The sequence below is a fragment of the Dicentrarchus labrax genome, unplaced genomic scaffold (assembly GCF_905237075.1).
Source record: "Dicentrarchus labrax unplaced genomic scaffold, dlabrax2021, whole genome shotgun sequence".
NCBI lineage: Eukaryota > Metazoa > Chordata > Actinopteri > Moronidae > Dicentrarchus > Dicentrarchus labrax.
In genome coordinates this window covers 14,279,196-14,298,805 of record NW_026136709.1, presented here as the reverse complement: position 1 = coordinate 14,298,805, position 19,610 = coordinate 14,279,196, and the positions used below count along the sequence as shown (strand labels likewise).

The 19,610-nt window shown below is 37.6% G+C and overlaps 1 protein-coding gene across 1 annotated transcript in view; it reads right to left on the bottom strand.

Moving 5' to 3' along the window:
• The window catches only part of vipr1b (vasoactive intestinal peptide receptor 1b), a 49,051-nt gene that overhangs the window by 13,095 nt on the left and 16,346 nt on the right, over window positions 1-19,610 (bottom strand). Inside the window, exons 4-6 of the mRNA XM_051411397.1 lie at window positions 9,410-9,510; window positions 6,607-6,704; window positions 3,010-3,142 (exon numbers count right to left, since the gene is read on the bottom strand). Of these exons, the coding sequence (XP_051267357.1) occupies window positions 3,010-3,142; window positions 6,607-6,704; window positions 9,410-9,510 (332 nt within the window). The remainder of the gene's footprint in view (window positions 1-3,009; window positions 3,143-6,606; window positions 6,705-9,409; window positions 9,511-19,610) is intronic.

Here is a 19,610-nt window from a genome sequence, read left to right as displayed (position 1 = left end):
GATATAAAAATAATGTGCATAATAAATAAACAACAGAGCCTGAACAGTCCAAAATGTCCCATTCAGTATATTGGTCGCAGTTCTTTAAAGCATCCTTATAAGGAACGTTGGTTGTGTTATGTTGTATATATATGTTAAAATAATAATTATGTTACAGCTTCTTTTAGAGATGTTAGTTAAAAGTTTTAAAAGGCTGCACAAACAATAAAAAAAAGTATTGTACCAGAATGCCTCTTTTGGCCAGACATACCTTTCTATAAAGGGAGCTTACATATGGAATACACTGCCAACTGATATATATATATAAAACACACCAAAATTGCCAATATGTTAAAATTAGATGCTGGCAAGTGTGCTGTTCCTGCAAGGTCAACAAATTGTACCACAGTTTGTTTAACTTCGCTGTCTGCCAATATGTTTTATGTTTGTTATTTTAAAGGCCCTTCTAGGGACGGGTATTGGAAATTAGCTGTAGCTATAAATGCTGTGATGCGCTGCATTGTAACGTAACTTTCTACGGAAACTGTATCTGTCCCTATAAAATAAACATTCAATGAAATGAAATACAATAAACAGAGACTTACACACATATTTCAGTATGATTCAGTAAAATAGGCACAGGAACAAAAAAACTACTTAAAAGCGAAATTAGAAGATAAGTACGGCGCCCCAGAGAGGTCACAGTGAAACGCTCTTCAGATGCTATAGAATAGAGAGCTGATGTGACACTTTACATTATGCATTTATTGCTCATTACTCTTTTCAAAAGGCTGAGCTGCGATAGTGAACACTGTGAGCTCAGCTGCAGCTGCTGCTCCACCCAGCTGTGGTGGTCATGTAGCTGTGTCTGTGTGGATGTGGGCAGCTGCAACTGTGGTAGAATCACACGTGATTTGAACCCACAGTGCTTCAGATATATGACAGATGTTTTCAGGACACAACCATGTCAATTCACTGCACACAAGTATCCCCTGCATGTAGTTAGTGTTACAGCCATTATAAAGTCAACCATAATCGGAACAACCAAAGCATGTCTTCAGCCACAATTACAGGCAAGCCACAATCCCATGGAGTCTTAATTACAGCTGCAGTCCATCTCAATCCGCTTCAGCAGCAGTCAGAGAGAGCTATGTTAAATCTATCTAGCTATCGCCACATGGGAAGGTGTGCCCACTCACGCTGTGGTACTAACCAGTGGTGGTCTAATACACTTAATGTTTTTTTCTTCGTTGTATTATTTATATTTATATTAATATACTTGAACCTTTAACCTTAATATCATATCACAACACAGCCCAGCCTATATCTATGGATCAGAGGAAATGCAAAACTTGCATAATGCAATAAGGGTTATACTAAAAGTTCATCCATGTACACATCTTCATCTGGCACATTTTAAAAAGCTTAACTGGTCAACATTGGAAAAAAGAACCATTTATATTAAGATGCTGCTCACTTATCATTAAAACTATTGTACCAAAGTAGTTGATTAATTATCTCTCACTACTACACAACTTTTTGTTACCACTTAAAGTGGCCTTAAAGAAAGTACAAAGTACCACGTAGCATATTAAATGGACATTTTTCACTAACTTTTATGACCAGAAATAGAAATAGCGTGTTGATATACAGTAGCTACCACACTGCCTGCTATTTAACATGTTGACTGTATTGTCTTTGCTTGCTGTCCCGTTGTTATTGTTGTTCTATCTTGTGAGGACCACAACGGAAATAATCTGTAATCTGCAGTGCAGTCTTATTTGTGTTTTTTAAATCATCAAATCAATCAGAATGTGAAATGTATTACGAGGGAACGCAAAGGAATTTCAGAAAAGAAATTCCCACTGTGATCTTTCTCCGTATTTAGAGATACTTAGATATCATGTCTAATGAGGTCACATGAGGTATTTAAGGCCACGCTGTTCCACAGTTTTAGTCCATAATGAGAAAAGTCTCTCCTTAAGTCTTTGTCTTAACTGTTGGTATATTTTGCGCTGTGGTATTTGATGAACTAAGGAAGAGGGAGACAGTCGACTAAGAAGCTAAACCATTCAGAGCTTTTTAAATCAATTCTAAAATAGAGCCTGTGTAAAGATGCTTAAACACTAAGTCTTCTATTTTACATGTTTTAGCTAAAACTGCTAAAGAGCAAATATACTTTTATCTGATTATTTTAAACATGATTTAATATATAAATATGTGATTAGCATGGTTGGATTAACCAGCTAAAGGGCTCCTGCTGGGAACCTCATTAACCCCTCATTTCTCCCTCTTTCTGTACAATTCTTTTTTGCTGGAATATCTAGAATATATTTGATTAAACACATTATTTTAGAAATGTGCAGCACACAAGCACAAAACAGGGTCTTAAGACTAGATTTTGACAGGGGCAAGGGGTAGGGTCTCAAGGTCAGATAACATATTGGGATCCACCTTCAGGCCCTTATTATGTCTGCAACTATTGTGCTACACAAACCCAAACAAAACCTAGAGCCAGGAACGTCTGAGGCCCCGGGGCTGTTTCCAGTCTTTCTGATTGGCCTCAAAAGTCCAGTATTGGTCAGACTCTAATAAACAATTCCCACAAATAATACAACAGAATATTTACAAATGCAATAAATAAAACTGCATCGTCATCATACAGTAATTCACTCATGCTTGAAGCTCATATAAACCTTCATCAAATAAAACATGTAGTGACCTTATTTGTAATAATGAAAGTGTTCGTCTGACCGAACCACTTACATTCCCTTCTTGTCTCCATCCGCACTACAGAAATCCATCTTTTCATCCCATCTGAGTTGAGGAAATCTTCTCATTAGATGGTTCAATGTGGATAATTAACCTACCGGCTCTGCATCACACATGCACACCCTGAGTGTCATATCCACCTGCTGAGCATCTTAGAGAGTTTGACTTCGTCAGGGTTTCAAGGACACTAAGAATTCCTGAGTCGTCCATCTCAAAACACCCACAGCAAAACAGCAGCGTCTTGGATAATTAACTCACAGAGCCTGAGGAGCAGTTGTCCACTTCCCCGACCTCGTAGAGGACAACATCCTTGATGAACACAGCGATGGCCTTCAGGATAAATGACACAAACAGATGCATGTGGATGTAGTTCCTTGTGCAGTGGAGCTTCCTAGGATGCAAAGAAAGAGATATACAGGTCAAGACAAAGAGACACACACACACCCACACAATTTAATAAAGAGGGCCTTCATGCTAATTATCCAATGTCCTTGGAGTTAATAGCTTAAAATGACAGCAAATCACAGACTGACTTAACTCATAATTAAGCTCATTAGTTCCTTTTATCTCTGTGTGGATGGATCTGCTTTAAAGCACAATGATTGCTAGTTATGGTCATTCACACATCTCGCCAATAAAGACAAGAGGCGTGAATTTCAAATTGACTAATCAGAAACATTTTGAAATCCTCAAGCGTCAGTTTTTGAATACTTCTTGACTTCCTGATTACATTATCATACTTGAGAAGATTAAATGATTAGGGAGTGAGAGGGGCACAAACGTCTGCACTTGTGTCAAGATTCCCATTAGCTCTGATCATTTGTTTATGGCGGCAATGCTCGTTCCCTTGTCGGGGGAATTTCTTTTCAGCAGTGATGCAGCTCATACCTAATCGCTTACTACCTCCTTGGGAATCATTAAAGTTTTATCTAACTATATCTCACAGCCAGGAGAGCTTGTTAGCAGCTGTTTAAAATGACAACTGTTATATGCTGTTATCCAAATTTGGTCCTCGATGCAAACTGTGACTGTTATTTCATTAAATGCTTGTTTTCCTCAGTCACTACCGAAGTGTAAACAGGGACATTTCTAGACAATTTTTTTTTATATTTAGAGCATTTTTGTGCCTGAACAAAATCACAGTCTAACTGGTCAGACACATACTGGGAGAGGAGAAAGCTCAGCATAGGAAAGTAATGAAATACCACATGTTTAATCATCGGGGGGGTTGTATTTTTATTTTGGGTGTGAGATCAAATCTCCATCACTGTGCTGCTGCTGGTTCAGGGAACTGCTGAAACCATAAAATAATTAATTATCTTTTGTGTGTGGACATTTATATGACTCATCCCTCATGGGACACAATAATATACTGTATGTATATATATATAGCATTCACAATATAATGTCCCTGAAGATATTCAACAGTAGACGTTGAAGATTTAAATCGTAAAGGATATGGCAACCGCTGTGCAACTACAACACACAAGCCACTGGTGTATTTGTTTATGTCAGCCACACTATTGTCATGTTAATAAAGAAGTCTGCGATAATTGGCCTCATTTTATCACTCTGTAAGCAACCATGAGCTGATTTTATGCTGCACACAGCATCGGTCTGTGAACAGCAAATGTGAAAGCAGTTGTGAAGTTGTTCAGCCAGCCTCCTGCAGCTCTTCATCTAACAGCTCACTGCTCCTTCTCGTTCCATTACTCCCTGCAATATTTCAACCTGATCTGCTGTCAGCAAATGCCAAAAATGGACGTTGTCTTGTTTTGGAGAAACAATTTTGATGAAAAATTATATTTCTAGTGAACATTTTAAGCCCACTCTCTTATGTTTGCTCCTGCCTGTAATCTGAGGTGTCCTTTAGAAACAGGTGTGACTCTTCATCCCACTAACCCTCATTAATACCCCTCACTGTACTTTATCCCTCAGCTACCCTCGCCTCCCACTGCCCTGTCATTACTCTCCTTCAGGCTCAAACCTGTTGGTTGCCTTGATTTCACACATTTTTATCAACCTGACCTTGGCCTGCCTTGTGGCACTGGCTGCATAAGGGCGAAGAAAACTCTCCGGTTTCTTGGACACACTTTGACACCTAGTGCAGGTCTTTGTGGAAAACATAAAAAGTATCTCTGATCTGTGACTAACACAATGTTACAGTGAACAACAGTGGCAGGGACAGACTAGTCTAGGAGGCACATGAAAAATACAACAAAGAAAGCAATAAGGGAAAAAAGGGTTTTCCTCCCTCACGATGGTCTTGAACAGAAATTAGAGGGTATACAGGAGAGAATGGATGGTTGGATGGATGAAAGGAAATTTGCATCACATTACTTTGGCTGTGAATTCAAGGAGATGAAGTGAGCACAGAGGGCTCCTGTAACGAGAGGAATGATTTCACAGCTGGGGATTTTTACGGCAGAGCAAAAAGCATATTTACAGTGTGTTCGGAGACAAAATGCGCTACAAAAGAATTCATGTATACACAAACTGAGAACGTCCATCTTCTTTTAGACATATTTCTTTTCTTATCTCCTTGTAACATTCTTGGATCCTGAAAGTTCAAGCTTGTACAATTGAGGTAGAGAAACTGCATCCAATAACGAAGAAGAATCTGCGCTGTAAAACTGTAAAAAGGTATTTTACAGTATTTGCAGTATTTACAAGTCTTTGGTGTGTTTTTGTTTACAGTAAACTTTCTATATTATAACTAATAACCGTATTATTACTGTTTTTTAATGACAGTTTAGTTTAATTTACTTAAAACAAATGTACAGTACATAACTGTAATAACTAATAAGAATTTGTTAGCAATATATTCCTGTAAAAAACATTACAGTACAGCACAGTAAGCCTTAATTTTTTTTTATCCCCAAAAATCATAATAACTGATGATCATTTATCTCTAAAATAGGCCTTTTATTTATAGAACATTAACTTATTAAAATTTAAAACAATTTAAAACTGCTGTTTTAAACTGGGCTGAAACAGGTAACACAGAATATACATATAAAACAATTATGAACAATATAAATATATATATCATGTCCCTTTCTGTAGAAGTAATTCCAGCAGAGACTAAACGTTTGTATTGTGAATTCCTTTCTCAGTATTATGTGAATAATGCAGATATATATTGTCCATTCATTGGCTTTTAGGGTAAATAATTTGCAATCACTCAGTCACTCTTGACATCAAAACTGCAATTGTCTTTGAAGAGCTTACAATCAATTCCTGACTTTATATATACATATCACTATACTTCAGCCTGTATGATCTTCAAACCCCTGCAGATATGAGCCATCAAAAGATCAAGACACTGAAATGATAGAAAGTACCATCAAGTTTGATTGACATCCTATTTATTTCTGAAATACTTATATCTCTCATCCTGTCTTTCGCCGTTTAACACAAGCCTTGTATTTCTGCCTGGTGTGAAGCTGCACTGATCAAATCCCAGTTCAGAGTGTTTGATGTATAAACTGTCATGTTCATATTGCCCAGCAGGAATAATGTCAATGTCAGTGTGCTTTATGGTAAATGCTCAAACTAATGCTCTACACAGGGGTCCTGCAGCAGTGACTGTTTTTGTTCTTTTCCTTCTTTATTCCAACCTTTTATCCTTTTTGTAAACAACTGACCACATGAGGCCAGGAAACAGGTTTATCTATCAGAAATTATGCAAAGTCAACAATGCAAATTGTTGAGCTGCTGCACTGTTCGCAGCGGAGTAAAAACAGACATTCTTGTTTCCTTTTCAAACTTTCTCTACATAAGTTGAGAAAGGTGATGGTGATGATGCCTATTTCAAATCATGTGTAGAGTGTGTCTTACTGCACGTCTGCATACCTGAAGATGCAGAGGATCACAATAGCTGTGGAGAGAGATATGAGGGAAACACTGTGGCCGATGGTGTAGCCAATCTTCACTTGCCAGAAAAACTTGCCCTGAAGGAGAAAAAAAACCATCAATACAAGTCAGAGTGAAGGAAACAGACTCAGAAGGTTAAAATTATTATTATTATTATTATTTTGTATATTTGAAATAAAATTGCTTCTGTGCCTGCAGAACTTCAGGGTCAGTACATTTATAGAAGTACTGTACTTAACCTACCGGGAGCTTTTAACTGATTATTGAACAGCCTCAATTTAATACAGATGTCTATGTATGACCTACATAAACAAACAAGACCATCAGCAAGAAGATTGGTTTGTTCTATATTGTTATTCTTCGCGCCTTAATGCCTGCCACCGGGTCGGATTGATTCCCCTCATAATCAGATGAAATAAGGCAGTGGAAACACTACCACGTTTGTCCACAGGGGGCGCCAGAATCAACACATAATGAAAACTCCTTGTAGCTGCAATTTAAAGATATTGATACTGTACATGACTGTTTCAATGCTATGTTACTCAATGCTTGTCCTGCACAACAAATATCTGACATATATATATATATATATATATATATATATATATATATGTGTATATATAAGTACTCTTTATTTTGCATATTAGAATTTTATATTAAAAAACACATAACGTTATAAAAATTAAATTTGTTGTTACATATTAAACTACGTAATGGTATGTAAAGTTATCTCCGCCTCCACATACAACAACAGTGAAATGTTACTTACATATTGATCAGTATTAACAATTCATTAATCTAAAATACTGTATTCAGTAATGATACTTTACCCAGAGGGTCAATTTCTTTGCAGAACAAGTACTTTTACTTTAATATTCTAAGTGCATTTTTCTGAAAATACTTGCTTGTACTTTTCCCACTAACCCCATCATGGGTAATGAAAAAGGTATCAAACAAAACAAAAATAAACTCAACTTGACTTGTTTTCTTACAGTGTAATACTGTATTCCAAGCAAAAAGAGTCAAGAGCAACATCAGAGCGAAGGACACCACATCTTTCTTAATCTCTTTGAATTGTGATGAATATAATGAAAAACCTTCCAACAGTAAGATAATTCCCATGCTCTGACTCCAATGACCTTTAAGTGATTGCTTCAACCACAATTATTCCTCTAAAATAAGAATCAATACAACTGGATCCTCTGACGCACTTCAAGCTAACGGCTGTTGCTGTCTAATATCCTGGAATAGCTGGATTTCACTGGCTTCAGCACATGAAACCTTTCAGAGTAGCTTCACAATGTCGCTGCCATGGCACTGTATGTTTTGTGCTTGATGAAAATGAGATTAAGAGCTTTGCATCCTGTGGCATACGGAGCTATCAAGTATGCAGAAAGACGGACATCAAATTCCTTTTAGAGTACTTCACCAGCCGGGTCCCCCCTGACTTCTTATGTAGCATACTAATGAGGCTGCCTCTGTGACTCACAGAGCAGAGTGTGCCCACCCAGAAAGCTTTTACCAGCAGGTAGAGCACATCCACTTTTTACCCTGCTCCACCTTCATCAACACAGACAAGATTAGCTCTCTCTGCATTAAACTGGATAAGACCTACATTTGATGTATTTATCCCCCTCCTTACTCTGAAGGCTACATGAATAACCTCTAATGACTCATAATGCCTGATAATAGAGGAGGGAGCCCAGCCTTGCCGATGAAAATCAACTGTGCTGTGCTTCAAAGACATTTGCCTGCTGCAGCAAACAATGAAGTGACGTTGACGAATTGGTATATTCACATTTAACGCGGGGTATTTTTTATTATTTGTTCATGAATTCTTTACATAGGGAGAAGAAATTGATATTTTTTAAATGTGCTTATTCACTTTCTTACCAGGAGTTCAATACCACTTTCTTGTCTTTGGGTTTAAGTGGCTGGCTATAATCAATATTTTTTATAATAACACCAGATCAAGAGTGTGCAATGTGAAATGAGTCACTCGCAGTACCAACCAACTGATAATTATAATGACTGCAGTTCTCCTCAGTCTCACAGCCCAGACTGACAAAGTTAGTGTCAAACTGGTGAAAGAGCAGCAAATATTAATATTTAGAACAGAGGAAACTTAAAAAAAATTGTGTTTTACAGATATTTGTCGGGACTCAAGACACTCAGCTTGGACAGAGTTAGGCTAGCTGTTTCCAACTGCTTCCACACTTTGTGCTAAGCTAGGTTAATCTAATTGGCACCTAGCTCAAGCTACAAGGTTAACGCACCCATCAGAGTGGTATTCTTCTCATCTTACTCTCGGCAATAAAGCGAATAAGCAAATTTCTTACAATGACTCCTTTAAATAAAACATAGCAATAGATTTTCTTAAGTTTTTTCCATTTTACTTCATTTCTGAAGGTGTCTATAAAACATGTAACTAATAATTTAGATTAAAACACTTTTAAAATCACTAACATGAGCATACAAACAGCGTATATAGAGTATTATGCTGGATATTCAGTTGTGTTCTTTGTGAACAATCATAAGAAAAAGGGTTGAATGAAGGCATAGAACAGTCAAACACTAGAGTCATGAAACTAACAATCAATACAGCTATTTTCCTGATAGATCCGACAACACCACCCATGGAGAAAAGAAAAGATTTTCTAATTAATTTCTTCCTGCCCACTGGCTTTCAAGATGGTTTCGCACTGTGCTGCTGAGTTCATTCACAATTGGACCATTGGGTGTCTGTTCTGCTGCCTCTTATAGACTGCGGCCATTTACTCACATCATCGCTTGTGCTGTTGAGATTGTATCCACAGTTCACAGCGATGTCATAAGGATGCATCTCAGTCCACCCGTCCGGTGTGCAGTTTTTGGAAAGGTTACCTGGAGATCGAAAAGATAATAAAGAGGTCAAAGCCAATCTCGGGTAGTATTTCCCTTTTATCTGCTCAATGCGCTAGTTTAACATTCCTCCAAAACTTCATGTTGTGCTGCTTTGAGACATTCAGTGACATTGTCAGTGACCTCACATACTGGCTTATTGGGTCACTGTAAACAAGTAGAAAACCTCCACAAACTGCTGTATGGCTGTCGCCCACTGATGTGAGCCATTATTGACTCATGCATTATCTGTGCCTGCAGAAAGGCAGTTGGCTGTTACAGATATTGACATTCTGATCCGCATCTTGTCACTCATCCAACCACAAACAAAGATTTACACGCTCCAATTAAGGTAACGTGTCATATGAGGAAATATTAACATGCACACACCATTATGTTTTACATTTCCTAACTCTAGTAAATTAGTATTTTTATTTATGTATCACACAAGAGTCGCAGGGAGGCAGTTGGATGTTTGGATCCTGATTAAGAAATTATGGTTTTGGGTAAATGATAATACATTATTACATACATAATTGTAAACCCTGGCGCCCCCAGGCCAGTAAAATTGGGCTGAGATTCTTTTTTTTAAAAAAAAGCCTTAAAAGAGGAAATCATTAAACCACCATCACTGCAACATATTGTCCAAATACAATCTCTGAAGTTTTAAAAATCTCATTCTGTTTTCAGAAGTTCAATAGGTATTAGATTAGACTTCTCCACCATTGAAGAGCTTTTTTTAAGCTCCACTCGACATTAAACATCCTACTGCGGCGGCCTGCGTTTCCACAATCTACTTTTTCATTTATGGCCATCAAACACCAGAATATGCTCCCGACTGAGCTTAAACCTTATACAAACTTTCATTGTTTTTCCCCATTGTGCAAAATATTGAGCAACAAGTCATGTTAAATTGGATGTATGTGCTGGTGTTTATATGTTGATGTGTGTCTGTATAATTCTGTTTATCTGTGATAGAGACTATGTAATGATGCTGCATACATGAATGTTTTTAGTGTCTGGTGACTGTTCTGTTTGCACCTACAAGGGACTGCAGATGGAAATTAGCTAATAGCTAAATCCGGCATAAATCATCTCTTTTCATTAAGATATTAATGTTTTGTGTGCATGGTCTCGGGCTGCAGCCTTTTTCTATATGAAATATGACCATGGTCTTTCCCCAACCGTAACCAAGCACAGTGAGTGCCTAAAAAAGTTTGATTATGCTGGGGTAATCATATGAGCAGATACTTGAAATAAATTGTCAGAGAACATTTTACCGTTACGCTAGTCTGAACATTTTGCTTCTTACCAGATTACATTTATCAATAACAATTCCTCATTATGCTGATGGGTTTCCTGTTGCAAATTAGTTTTATATAAACACATTTTGTTTTTGCAGAAAACTTGATGGGAACACCGTCCCCCTTTCATGTCTGACTGTATTTAATTTCAAAATTCAAAGTATATTGTGTAGCTGGACTGTTTGTGTAGTTTGTGGGTTTGTTTTCTGTCATGCTGGAGTCAGGGGTTGGTTGCAGGTAGGTGTTTTACCTTTTTGTCCTTCGCATTCAACTTTTGTTTTAATATTTCCTTTCTATACTTTTTAACTCCTGACTCTGTAATGATGTAGGGAATAAAATAGGTCTATATTGAGTTGAGACCTCTCAGGTGGTGATGTAATATGCTTTCCATTATTCATTTGTATTAATATTGATTATCTATCCTCTATGGAACTAGGCACATTCTTTGCTCTTATTGTTCATTGTTGCTGACTTGCTGGGTTTCTTTTGCTTCTTTTGTGGACCGCTTAGGTAAGTCGCCATAGTCAAGAACATTATAGTCGATATGACTGCAAAGGCATTACAGTAAGAACATCCAGTTTATTATCCCCTGTATTAGAAATAACCTGCTTTTTTATCTGCCAAACACACCAGAAACAGGAGCACCAGAAACAAAATATTTGGTTTATTTGTGGGATTTAGTCATGGTTTATTCACATGTGTATGAAACAGAGGTTCATGTAAACAGCTTAACCCCCTTAAATCCCAGACCTTAACCACAATGTGACCAACAGTTGCTCTGTGCATGTAAACGCAACCAATTACGATGAAATGTTATCATATGCGGGCACTGAGGTGTAGAAGAAAGCATGTGCAGCAGGAGGTTGGTATCTAGAAATGCTACTCAGTCAGGAAAAGGTTTTCTATCCGTGGCTGTATTCGAGTGTCATGCTTAGATGATGGGATCAATTAAACCTTATTTTCTGTCTTATTTTATCCTCAATCCATTCCTCTATACACACACACACACACACACACACACACACACACACACACACACACACACACACACACACACACACACACACACACACACACACACACACACACACACACACACACACACACACACAGAACATCAGTCTCATTAAGCCCCTCTCCTGTCACCAGTTTTTGGAAGTAGTACTGTAGGAAAGTATGGGCTGAATCCTCCTGAAGATCCTGAACAAAAACATTCATTAAAGTATAGATGTGAAGTCATCTTTCAGGCCCATGGACACATTTGTAGTCAGGGTGGTATGCTTTCAGTCTTCTCAACAGATTTATTGCTGCATTGCAGAATAATGCAGTATGACGAAGCAAGGGAAAGGACAGAAGAGCACCTGAAAGCAGAGCGACTTCACCTGGACTCAAGGCTATTTCACAAAAAGAATATTGTTACAGTTTTACACACGTACGGACTCTAAAAGACACTTTACACTAGAAAAAAGTGGACAAATTGGCAACACAGAAGTATCAGTCTGGTTCCTGTAAGCAGAGTCTAAAATAATATTTTGAGAGTGCAGGAGAGAGTACTGTTGGATTTCAGTGCAACTTTTGACACAGTGGCCAAAGTAATCATCAGATGTGGTGTGTTCCAAGGTTCGGTACTTGGTCCGATTCTGTTTACTGTGCATGTGGTTCGTCTTGGACAGACAATACGTCACTTAATGCGGATGATAGTCAGCTTTTCATATCCTTTAATAATTAGTTTTAAATAACTGCCTAAACACTGGATATCTGATAATTTCCTACAGTCCAATGCTGACAAAACAGATGTTCTTATTTCTGCTCCACCCAGTCTTGTATACTATGAAACAGACTCTGACTGGACCAACATGTCAAGTGTTTGATTCGTTCCTGTTTTTTTCATTTGAGAAACACTGCAAACCTCAGGCCCATTGTGCCTCAAGTTGAGATGGAAATAATAGTTCACACTTTTATCTCATCCCATCTTGACTATTGAAACTCTCTCTTCCCCTGCCACAGCAATGCATCTCTGTATCGTTTACAGGTGGTCCAAAATGCTACTAAGCTTTTGACCAGAGCTCCAAAAAGGTCTCAAGTGACACCAATTTGGATTTCTCTTCACTGGCTGCCCATCAAATTCAGAATCCCATTCAAGGCTATTGTGGTAACTTACAGAGCTCTGCATGGTCGGGCACCTGCCTTCATTATAGATCTACTGCCACTCTATAATACCAGCAGGTCTCTATGGTTCTCTGATCAGGGCTTGTTTGTTTTTCATTGATCCCAGCTTAAAACTAAAGGAGACTGTGCTTTTGAGGTTGTGCCACTTAAAGTGACTCTTTCTTTCTTTGGACTCAGGATATGTGCACACTGTGGACAGCTTTAATAAAGCCGCACCTTTTTAGGCTTTCCTTTATGTAATTCTTATTCTTTACTCTTATCCTAATTTATTTCTATTTTATGGTGTTTTATTCTACCAAAAGTCTGTTATCTGTGATAATATAAAATCTGATGATATATTGGCCAGGTCAACATATCTGTCAGGTCTGGATCACATTAAAACTATTATATAAACTACTATATATCATTTTGTCAAATAAAAATATTAAAATAAATCCAACATGGTTAGTACATTTATCAAAAATTATGATATATAAACATTTAAACAAATATATTCATGGACTTTATCTTTATTTTACTGGTATTTTTAGATCTTTCTCCCTTCTTTTTGCTTTTATTTTGTTCTACTATACACATTTAAAACATTATCTAAATGTTGTGAAAGAGCCATTTCCGTATAAATATTGTTGTTCTAATATAATGTGTTTGTTTTCACCATTGCACAATATTATAACTTTAAAATGGTCTTGTCTGCAACTGCAATCTAAAATCTAAATCTACAGACATTAATTTTGGTTGAAGGGGCCACGGATTAAATTTGGGGCGATAAGCATCTGCACTTTAAGATGTGATAATGCAATCTTTTACTGTGGAACCAACAGCGAAAGAGCGATATAGTTCATCTGCTTTGGTTATATTTGAAATGTCAGGAAATATATTCATCTTCTGTCTTAGTAATGGGAAAGGTGCCTTTCGATGAACAGCGAGTTAGAAAATTGTGTCAGAAAACTGGTGCAAAATGACTCCTCTTCTTGTTAGCATCGTCTTCATGTGAACAGATGCTGTTTGTTCTACTGCACATATACTGATGATATAAGCCATCAAGATTTTCTTTTACACAGGAATCCATAAATGCCAGAGAGGAAGAGATGCTCTCACACAGTCAACCTCTGAGAGTCCCATTACCACCACTAACAGCTTAATCTGTGAATTCTCATGCAGGAGGAGCATTTTCATCAGGATGATGTCCTCGGTTATGCAGGTCCTGATGCAAGCAGCTGTCATGACATTTTCTTGTGTGTGACAGAACAAAGCGTAAGTGGAACACCATCATCGGCCAAAACGCCAAGCCACTCGCAGAGAAAAAGATGACCCCATCAAGCTGGGTCATGGTCACCTGAGACAATATTTCTTCTCTCATAGCTGTCATTTACAACAAAACCTACTTTAGTAAAACCCAGGTCATTCTGTAAATCACTATATTTACTTGAAAATAAGCAGTGGAAAGAATTTTTTCCTTCAATCATCGCCGATATGCTCCAGTTTGATTCTCCTGTCAGTATGATGAGAGCTCAGAGACGTTTTGCACCAAAAATCCCTCCTGATTCGGGGGGGATTATGTCTAATGATTAGACATAATCATTCACAGCAAATCATGAGTGATAACAGTATGTTTTCAAATTTGGTTTCTTTGAATAGATAATTACAGTTTTCACCTGAATGGCATCAGCTTCCCGGAGCTCAGTTAGAAATTGATTTTTGTTTATCAAGGATTTGTCTTGACCTGGAAACTCAATAAGGGCTGAAATACACAGATATCCTCCAATATAATCTCTAATATACAGCTTTCCTTAGGTGTCTGACAGTTGCTAATTAGCAAGAAACACAAAGTACAACTGAGAATGATGGGAATGTCGTTAGTTTTGCAGGTTTTTGGTCATAAACCAAACTATTTGATAAATTAAATGGATCACAAAGGTGATTGCAATTCAGGGTGACATGAATGTCTATAACAAAAGTCATAAAAATCCAATCACCAGAGTCAGTAGGATTCATCATCCAGCGTGTTTTTTTATCTGACGTCTCTCCAAAACTAGGCTATTATTGATGTGTGATTCATGCATGAGGGTGATTCATTAATCACTTTTTGAAAAGATGCCATCATGCACGCTATTCTTGCCATCACCATTTAAGTGTGGAAGTTAAGGTGGCTAAAACTAATTATTGATTTGTTAATTTCTCTTTTTTGTAGTCAGCACACTGTGAGTCACAGTCATTCCCCCCATGGTTAAAAAAAAAGTTAGTTTCTCACACTGTGCATGTTTTTTCGGGGCGCTTGCTGGAACGACTGATGCTGATGATCGTTCTTCTTGGGAGGATAGTCTAAAAATATTTCTTGAGTTCTACATTATAGATAGATAGATGCCATCAGAGTCAGGTGTGTGTGTGTGTGTGTGTGTGTGTGTGTGTGTGTGTGTGTGTGTGTGAAGGTAAGAAAGTACAAAAGAAAAACGAGGGAGCTAAGGTAGGGATACATAAGGGTTCTTGAATTTGAGGATTTAGAGAGATTTATAGTCTCTCTCTGTGTCTGTGTATCTCTCCAGAGGAGTTTATCTCAAGCTGTTTCTGTCTCATTATATTGACTTTGAGTTTGAAGGTAAATTCCTGCAGCATCTGCATGCTGTATATCATTCAGATTTTATGAAACAGTTCATTTTTGCAGCAGGTTTCCAAAAATTCACCCATTTACCTGACACCAGCAGACACCAATCTCCTTATGACTTTATTGTTATTTTTATCAGTGTGCGAACTATTCGTGGAAGCTTACTTTTCTTTTCTTCTACAAGGAGGGTGTGCTCGACTGATTGACTCACATTATGCTGACTACAAAACAGAGCAACAAATAATGGTGATTCAGCATGCAGACTGAGTGGGACAAAGAAAGTTTCTTTTTTTCTGATCTGAATTAAATTGAGTGAACTTTATGATATTGCACCACTATGCTTCAGTGGTGATGGCAAGAAAAGCATGCATGCCAGTATCTTAGTGAATTAGATCAGCTTCATGCATGAATCACACATCAATAATAGCCTAATTTCACGCATGATCCATGAGGATTAAGATGCAGAAAGATTTTTAAAAATTAGTAGCAAAAATAGCATATTATCAATATTTCTGGGACCAATTTCATAAATCATGTTTTCAGGGGAGCTCCTTACCTCTTATTAAAGGTCCAGTGTGTAACATTTAGGAAGATATATTGTCAGAAATGGAATCTAATAATGTATTCATAGGTGTGTTTTTAATATAAATGTATATAAATGAAAATAAGACACATGTATTCATTACCTTAGAATGAGCCTTTTCTATCTACAGAGGGATTAGGTCCTCTTCTATGGAGGCCACCATGCTGAACCACCATGTTTCGAGGGAGTTGCAATCTGCAACTACACAGCTAGATGCCACTAAATCCTACACACTGGCTCCCCTGTAGTTCACACCCTGATCTGTTTACTCCCAACATTTTTCAGAACTGAACTATGTTTATGATAAGGCCTCACAAATACAGTACATTTCCTTAGAGAGCTCAGAGAAACTCATTTTTAGTTTGGTGCAGGGAAGTGGCTGAGGGGGATTCCACAACTTCCACAGTCGATTTCGACCAACTCTTGCTCCTACTACGCCTGCCACAATCAATCAGGAGCAAAACTCACACATCAGCCCTCCAGGCATGTTTGGTTAACTTCAGGAAACTGAAAATACTTGGTTGAGGTTAGAACAAGTTTGAGGTCAAGGTTAAACAAAATTAACATTGACAGTCGGCACAGTTGTCGCCAGAGTCACAGGGATACACTTTTCACAATCAGTGCTGATCAGAGTTCAATCTGCATAATCTGAAGCTGTGACCCACAGAGTTAATTACACAGTCCTGTTATCACTTGTACTTTAATACAGAAAAAGTGGAATTAGTAAACACATTTTGGAGCATGTAGAATATATACTTCTTGCTTTTTGGCTTCCTTTAATATAAACATTGTGAGTCTGTATCAGACCAATACTATGATTGTGGATGCAAAGTGCGTAATCACTCAGACGAACAGCCATAGCCGGTTCTCACAATGAAAGATTAATTGCTGTGATGTCTGCTCAGCTGAGCAGTCGAACACTAAGTGGGACTGGAAAGTAAAAACATCCACTTTAGTTGTAAAATGGCACAGAAGTAATGAATAGTTTATTCTTTTTAGGCTGAAAAACATATGAAAACATATTATTTCTCAAATTCCATTCAAGTGTATTGAATTACCCTCAAATATGTTGGAGGATATTTGTACAGTATAAATAGAGAATAGAAATAGAATAAGTAAATGTAATACCATTTCAGTTAACTTTTATCACTAAAAAAGTCATAGAAAAAGTCATAGCAAGTAAAGTCTGAGTTAGGGCTTGTGTCCACCAAAACTAATTTTCCGAGCGCCCAGCAGTGTTAAAAGTGGAACAGATTTCAACTTTGAAGTGTTCGGACCACTGCGCTAAAAAAGTATTTTCGAAAATAAACCATTTCCATGCCAGAGAGGTAGACCCACGTCTCGGCACTAAATCAACTGAAGTACCAGTAGCTTCAGGGACTGGAGGTGCTTGCATTTTCTCTCTACCATCACAACGCGCTGCGAAACTGTTGCAAGGAGGATGCTAGCGAGACGTGCTGTAGAGAGCATTGTTGCACCGTGTATTAAGTGGATGTGAGGAGTTTCCGCATGCGTTTCAATATTTTTGGTGAAGTAATTTAAATACTCGATAATGGAAATTTGCACATTGTCAAAACAACAATGACGATATTATCGCAAACGATATACATCGTCCACCTCTAGTGTGTGTGTGTGTTTTGGCAGTGGGTGGACTACTGGCTATCTCTGGACCTCTGACCTCTTGAACAGCAGCAGCTGTGATGATTTGAGGGTAAGACAGCAGGTCTTTCCCTGGTCCCACAGGACAGAGGCCTGGTTATATGGATGCTTAATATAACCATGCTGTTGTCACATGTTAAAAAAAGAGAGGCTCTAGAAGTGCTTTAACATGACCTTGTACTTGAGACAACACTGGGCAGAAAGATGGTTTTAACTGTCTGAGCCGTTGCTATGTTTTACTGCACCTGAATGTGAAAACTTCCTTTTATAAAACACAGAGACGAGGTGAATCAAGGTAACTCATTGATTTTCCTTATTAAAGGTGAAGCAATCACAAAGGAGGAGCTGTAGATAGAAAAGTTAATCATCGTGAAGATGTGGGTTGTGCCGAAAGAGCTGCAACTCAATATCAGGAAAAGGTCATGAATATTTTGTACTTTCCGAGTGTATGAAAGTCAAGGAGATTTTCATTCCGAAATGACGTTAGCTTGTTTGAAGACGCCTACACCACCTAGTCAGACAAAAGGACGTCTGTTTTCAAAGAGTTCATGTGGAACTATTAAACTATTTGGCTGCATCCGAACACCTGCTCATTTGTTTAGGATGGATTCACATTTGACAGCTTTATAAATCCCCCGGACCGACCCTTCAGACCCATTAAAGAGAACCAGGTCTGCATTAAACAAAAGAGATCTTATTAATAAAACAAACTTAATACTATACAACATTGTTAGCTGTCTTTGCAAATAATAAAATACAATGAAATATGTATTTTACCAATATATGTAACACATATTATTCATCTCTGTGTTGGTTTGTGCCTTAGTCAACTCCTCCCATGGTTAACTGATCTGATTGAGTGTATTTCCCATTAAAGATTAATACAACAGCTTTATATGCTTTAATCACATTTGCACAATCCACTTGGAATTTTTGAATGTTTTAAATAATTTGGCAAGAAAATGATGGGTTCTGTCCATGGACGGTGCTGTGACCACGTATATTTGCTTTGATTCTTCTGACAAGTGTCGTCATTCATCAAAAACTGCACTATAAATGCTAATGTCAGAACACAAAATCATACCAAACACGCTAAATAAACGATCTGTTATGAGTTGTTCCACGGCCCATTTCAGTTGATGATATACAACAAACTAAGCAGATGTCATTTATCGTTCAGTTCTGCCTCAGTGGGAAATAAAGGTCAGAACTATGAATTTATGTATCTCGAGACAAGAGGAATCAGAAACACATTACTTTAATAACAGGAAGAACAGCATTTGCTTTCATGGCTTCCAATTGCATAAAAGTATGTCTTATTGAAGCCTAAATTTCTTATTAGAGATATACTGGGATCAAATATTAGAGTGGCAATTGTGCCTCTGAGTGCCCTTCTAATTCCCCTATTGATAATGATATATGTCAAATGCAAATTACTATCACAGTTCAATTTACTAAAACTTGAACTCAAGGTGAAATTAAGCTACCAGTAATACATTTAAATTAAGAGAGAAATTAAGAATTGTCAAGTGCTGTGAATTAGTATTCCAAAAAGACATTTGTTGACATTATTCTAATGAATATTCAACATTTAGTCTACTTTTACCCGTCTGTGGTGGGTTATTTTCACCTCACAAGTCAAAGCATTACTAAATTTTTCAGTTTTTTCCCATCACCTTCAAACTGAACATCTTTCATGGTGCCATGAATACATGTGGGGTTTGAAGTGTGTCCTCCATCTCTGAAGTGTCAGATTTCTCTGTGTCTCTAATTTGCAGTTTGACTC